The 5,990-nt window shown below is 42.3% G+C and overlaps 1 protein-coding gene across 4 annotated transcripts; it reads left to right on the plus strand.

The window, feature by feature from the left end:
* The first annotated feature begins 3,677 nt into the window (after positions 1–3,677).
* Positions 3,678–4,808, plus strand: Actbl2 (actin beta like 2). Of its 4 annotated transcripts, none has more exons than XM_048442847.3 (2): positions 3,678–4,304; positions 4,470–4,808. In XM_048442847.3, exons 1-2 carry the CDS (start codon positions 3,678–3,680, stop codon positions 4,806–4,808), a joined length of 966 nt encoding a protein of 321 aa, XP_048298804.1. The 4 variants fall into 4 exon arrangements, with proteins under 4 accessions (XP_048298804.1, XP_048298802.1, XP_048298803.1 ...); XM_048442845.3 differs by having other exon boundaries at positions 3,678–3,930; positions 4,042–4,808; XM_048442846.3 differs by having other exon boundaries at positions 3,678–3,806; positions 3,930–4,808.
* The last annotated feature ends 1,182 nt before the right edge of the window (positions 4,809–5,990 follow it).

The following is a 5,990-nucleotide window of genomic DNA, read 5'->3' on the forward strand; positions in this document are numbered from 1 at the left end:
ATGTTTATAGTCCATATGATGTCATGATAAGTTCATGTGATCACCATGAAATGTAAACATGAGTGAGCATTTGGCCACAAATAATGAGACCTTTAACTTGTAAAAGTGGGTCAGCATATAAGTCGATTAATGAACAGATGAGTCTGTAATAAAAATTACACTAGTTTCCCTTCTGTTTCGTTAGACTCCTTAGATGTCTTCACGAAGAGCAAGTAGAGTGGAGAGAAACTGTCCAAGCTATTAATTCACAAACAAAACTCATTGAAGAAGCAGGGTGGGGGGCAAAGGAAAGGCTAGAGTGAGGACCAGGGAGGAAGACAGCTGACCTCGATATTCTAAGCTGGTGGTTGCCAAAGGGGACCTCATTAAATCTCCCGGCCTCAGTAGTTCAGTTAAAGAGGCGAGCATACACAGGAGTTAATCACTAGGTACAGCCTCTCAGGGCTCCCTCATCACAGTGCATGCAACACAGGAACATAACACGAAGTCCTGGAATCCCGCATGCTTCTTCCTGCCCATTAAGGCCCAAACACAGCATCCTCTGAGCCTTCTGTAAAGACCTATCTCCAAAAAGTTTTCATGTTCGTGGCATTGTCTTCATTCCCCACGGGAAGCTTCCTGTCCTTCCTGTGGGACACCACAAAGGTCACCTTCCTTATGCCTCTCCTTCTTCTTGCCCTAACCACAGTCTCCTTCCACCTCTGTATCCCCCTGTGCCCCTTCTCTGTACTGATCTGCCATATTGTACTCCTGTGTATCTCAAAGGGACAACCAACGTCTTTGACAGCGGCTCAGCAATAACAGGCCCTGTCAGAGCACATGCTCTATGCAAGCGGCAAGTGGTCACCTGTCAACTTAAGGAAAGGTGTCTTAGCTAACAAAGTATTGGCAATGCCAAGTGCATGGGAAAAGCCTAATCGATGTTAGTTGATGGAATGGATGAGTCTTAGGGGACTACAAAGGAAACCACTTTCTGTCTGCAGTGACGTTGCCTTCTCATTGCCACAGCTCCCTGTCCACAATCTGGACTTGCTTCTCACACTTGGTAAAACGCAATATATATTCTATTCATATTCATATGTGCATATATGTGATTTTAACAATAAAAGCCCTTAGAGGTTTAGGTACACAAAATCTATAAACACTAGGCAATTATAAACCCAGCGCCATCGGGAATCGCATCCCCTAGTCCCATTCCTAGAAACCATCTTCCCATATTCCACTCACACAAATGAAAGCTACCTTTTCCAAATTTAACCAGCCCAAGAGATGACATCTTAAAATAACCATCACTTTCTGTGAATGATGTGATTTTGTTTCCTCTGTCGAGACAGGATCTCTCCGTGTAGCCCTGTCTAGCCTGGGATTGTCAGTCCCTCTGTCTCAGCCTCCTGAGTGTTGGATTATAGGCATACACAACCACACCTGGCTCAAATAGCTGCTGAATTAGGAATGCTCTCTTGTGTTACTGGGAGTTAATTTAAATGTCAAAAGCTTGTTGTAAGAACACATAATGAATGACAGTTTCTCTGAGGACACCAAAAACTAAAATAGAAATTATCTACCACACTCTCCAGGCTGGGCTGTGAGATCTGAATAACAGTAGCCTTCCTTTAAGGGCAATTCTAAGGGCAGCTCCAAAATAAATCTAGGTGTGAGGCCCACCTGGGACCAGGCAGAATCCTCAACTGACATTCTACTAGCATGTCTTTGTACTACATGCCAGACTGCAATTCATAATTCATGAATGGAGTCTTTGCTAAATACAATGCATATTTTGTTCACTTCTAGGATGTTCATCTAATGTGTTGTGGAGAAGAAAATTAGGACATTCCCAGAAGCATCATCCAACATCCTATAGCCATAAGATATTGCAATAATGGAAACCTTTATTACACTACATGAAAAGGAAATTCATAAAGCCATTCAGGTGAGGGGCTCAGTTCCTCAGTGCTCCGAGGAGGAATTTTTCAGTTAAGTTTAGAAGGGAGGTGAGTTCCAAAGTAAGACCTTAAGTCTTCTACTCAAACCCACTTTCTACCATGTCTGACTTCAGCAGGAAGGTTTTGAAGATACTTTGAGACCCAGAGGAAGATAATTCTACTTCAAACTCAACAAGAAAAAGAGCCCCCACACAGCATGCCATTGTCATGACTGTCCAAGAGGCTTCGTAGGTAAAGACACTGGCTGGCTCTCATGGGGTTTGAATCTGAAGGTATATTTCTACTTAGCAATGAGGGATTGTTGTCTTTACTTATAAAGTGAGATTGGGGGGCATAAAAGAATGAATGAACCAAATTAAAGGTGACATTGGAGAACTCAGCTGTGAATATGAAAAGTCCCTTGGCTTTAGAAGGACTGACGAAGAAGTTATTGTCCTACTACCAGACACGTGTGAGACAAGCAATCAGGAACTTTCTTAATCGATGGTTTCTCGGCTCCCTGTGTCCTAGGGTCAAACACGACAAACATTTATCAAGCAGTCTGTATTTCTATATTAAACACTAAATTAAAATAAACTTCCTCCAAAGTGGTCTGGATAGTATATATTTAATTAAAATAAACAATACTGTACGAATTGTGTTGAGTCTAACAACTACAGACAGGCTTGTTGCCATGATAAAATATATGCATCTTGAAGATGAGGTTTTGAAAAGATCAATATGCACTCAAATATATAATTAAAATTTTACCTTATCACTTAATTTGTTTATTGCTGCATAACCCAAATATTTCATAAAAAATATTGCGAGTAAAATTATTATAATTTTCACTTTAACTAATAAATCACTCAAAAACATTGGCATTTTGCCTCTGTGCTGTTAACACCAACCCAGTAAACCTCTGAGCAATGCCGATGCGTGGTAATAGATTTGGTTCTTAGAAAATACAAATAACAAAATGGGGTTATTAGGTATTTATGTCAGAAAAACATGTAGAGTTTACTTTATTGATCATCCTCTTGCTTTTACTTGTGCCTGGGTGGTTTGAAATCAATTCCACAGTTCTACATATTTCTGTTTAGTTCATTCTGACTAAAACCTTTAGGCTGCCCATGGCCACTCATTAATTTCATTCATTAAAGCAGCTTCTATCATTGATGGCATCTGGTAATAATGGGAAAGGAAACCTTGAAAAATCAAAGACAGAACCAGACTCTTCATATGAATAATGTATCAAAACGGAGAAGTCAAAGCCACATGGGCTCAGAGCACAAGCTAAAGAGGAGCAGTCCTTCCGGCCGGGTTGCCCATCCCATTGCTAGCTCTCTTTAATCTTGTGGTTACATTCCTCATGCCATCGCGTAGTTATCTAGAGACCTCGCCGAGAAGACTGGCAGCTGTGTGTGGGTTGCCTAATTATAGTACCCAGAGATTTAGCCACTTGGTAGCCAGTTTTCTCTTTATGAAAGAAGGCCTACTAATGATTTCTGTAATTATCATCCTTATTAATACCTCAAAGGTAGCCCCGCCCAGAAATGCAGGGAAGTGGTGGGGTAGTACATGGGTGGAGTCAGTATGCTCCTTTAAATACTGTGATCAAGGTGCAGGCTTCCTTCTCTGAAGGCAGTTCTGAGGTGGTCTCTGATCATTCATTCTCTTCCTTGCACATCACAGTCTAGAATTTAGCTTTAGTCAATCTCTGTTTGCCCATCTGGAAGATCCTAGCCAGCAACCATGGTTGATGATGAGCTATCTGCGTTGGTAGTAGATAATGGGTCAGGGATGTGCAAGGCGGGTTTTGGGGGTGACGATGCCCCCCGGGCTGTGTTCCCCTCCATGGTGGGGCGTCCCCGACACCAGGGGGTCATGGTTGGTATGGGCCAGAAGGACTGTTACGTGGGAGACGAGGCCCAGAGCAAGAGAGGCATCTTGACCCTGAAGTATCCCATTGAACATGGAGTTGTCACCAACTGGGATGATATGGAGAGGATCTGGTACCACACTTTCTACAACGAGCTGCGTGTGGCACCGGATGAGCATCCTATTCTTCTCACGGAGGCACCGCTCAATCCCAAGATCAACCGGGAAAAGATGACTCAGATAATGTTCGAGGCTTTCAACACACCCGCCATGTACGTAGCTATCCAAGCGGTGCTGTCCCTCTATGCCTCCGGAAGGACTACAGGTATCGTGATGGATTCTGGGGATGGGGTCACGCACACTGTACCCATCTATGAAGGTTATGCTCTGCCCCACGCCATCTTAAGACTGGATCTGGCGGGTAGAGATCTGACTGACTATCTCATGAAGATCCTGACCGAGCGAGGCTATAATTTCACCACCACGGCCGAACGGGAGATTGTGCGGGACGTCAAAGAAAAGCTGTGCTACGTAGCCCTGGACTTTGAGCAGGAGATGATCACTGCAGCTGCTTCCTCCTCACTCGAAAGAAGCTATGAGCTTCCTGATGGGCAGGTCATCACCATTGGGAATGAACGCTTCCGGTGCCCAGAAGCCATTTTCCAGCCTTCCTTTCTAGGCATTGAATCCAGTGGGATCCATGAGACAACCTTCAACTCCATCATGAAGTGTGATGTGGACATCCGCAAGGATTTATATTCCAACACGGTACTGTCTGGAGGCAGCACCATGTACCCAGGCATTGCCGACCGGATGCAGAAGGAAATTGTAACCTTGGCACCAAGCACCATGAAAATCAAGATTATAGCTCCCCCAGAACGCAAGTATTCTGTTTGGATTGGGGGCTCCATCCTGGCCAGTCTGTCCACATTCCAGCAGATGTGGATCAGTAAGCTGGAATACGACGAAGCTGGTCCTCCTATTGTTCATAGAAAATGCTTCTGAATTGACTTCCCTGTCCCTTTTTCTAGGTCACGATGATGGTACCCGTCACACCCAGTAAAGTTAAGGTAAATAGCTCCCTTTCTCTTGACTGTCCAAGTCAGCAAATCCATATCTCCATCCATGTATCCTGGGATATGACACAGCTAACCACACTATGATTTCTATCAGCTGAGAGAATTCTGATACCAGATTCTGTTTTCTATCCCTGTAGGGCTCAAAGAAATACAGACTTGCTTACATGAAAATATTTGACAAGGATGAAAATCATGAGGAATATAATTTCAGAGTGAATAACTATAATTTCCAGGCTTTAAATCTAGTTCTTGCTAAAAGATTCAAAGACATTCTAGGCAAAGTTACAATATAAAAGATTAGCAACTAGGTCTTATTAAATCTTTTTATTTGTTTACCTCTTTCTACAGATATAATGAATTTTACAGGTCAATCATTCTCTATATCCACATATGCATCAGGGGAGTAAAATATGACATCTTAAAATATAATCATGCATTTGGTTGACTGAGGAACTTATGTGAATTTCTTTACTTGCCAACAGTCACCATTTTAGTGGCTCTGTATTTCAATTAACTGCCTTATTAAATAAGCATAACCAAATAGTCACCATTCCATTAGTGTACATAAGTCAAATGAACTTTCAGCTCGAGGTGGGGCTCTGTTGGTCAACCATATCTTAATGCCTTCGCTGTCGGGCTTCCTCACACTCAGGAAACGGCAAACCCACAGGTGATGCCTGATTCTTCACATAGAAACATTGTTATATCGAGCTAATTTTGTTCTGCTACAGAATGGCAAGAATAATTTTATTTGTATTTCTTAGGATAATAACGCGTTTTGAGTAATGTTTGTTGACCTTGATTTTTGGGTATTCCTACTATGCAAGGTTGTCACTATGGGAAAATACAGCTCCAGTTTCTTTGTAAGCAATAAATCTTAGTAGAAGTTCGATAACCTCAAGTATCTTCTTGGGAAGATTTTTGTTGTAGCTCTTCTCTATTACTTGCAGCAGCGGGAAAGACTTGCTCACGCACATGTCTCAAGACAGTAGCTTCTCAAAAAATATGTGTTTCTTCCTACAATGTTTGAGATGTTTTAATGAAACCAGTGGTGATTTAACAATTAATTTTAGGAGTTACCATGTCTTCTTCTATCTATGCAGTGATT

Source organism: Myodes glareolus, chromosome 15 (assembly GCF_982192425.1).
Source record: "Myodes glareolus chromosome 15, mMyoGla1.1, whole genome shotgun sequence".
Classification (NCBI taxonomy): Eukaryota; Metazoa; Chordata; class Mammalia; order Rodentia; family Cricetidae; genus Myodes; species Myodes glareolus.

What these genes read in the sequence shown, in the direction of transcription:
- Actbl2 (XM_048442844.3), top strand. Translation starts at nt 3,678, where the DNA reads ATGGTTGATGATGAGCTATCTGCGTTGGTAGTAGATAATGGGTCAGGG.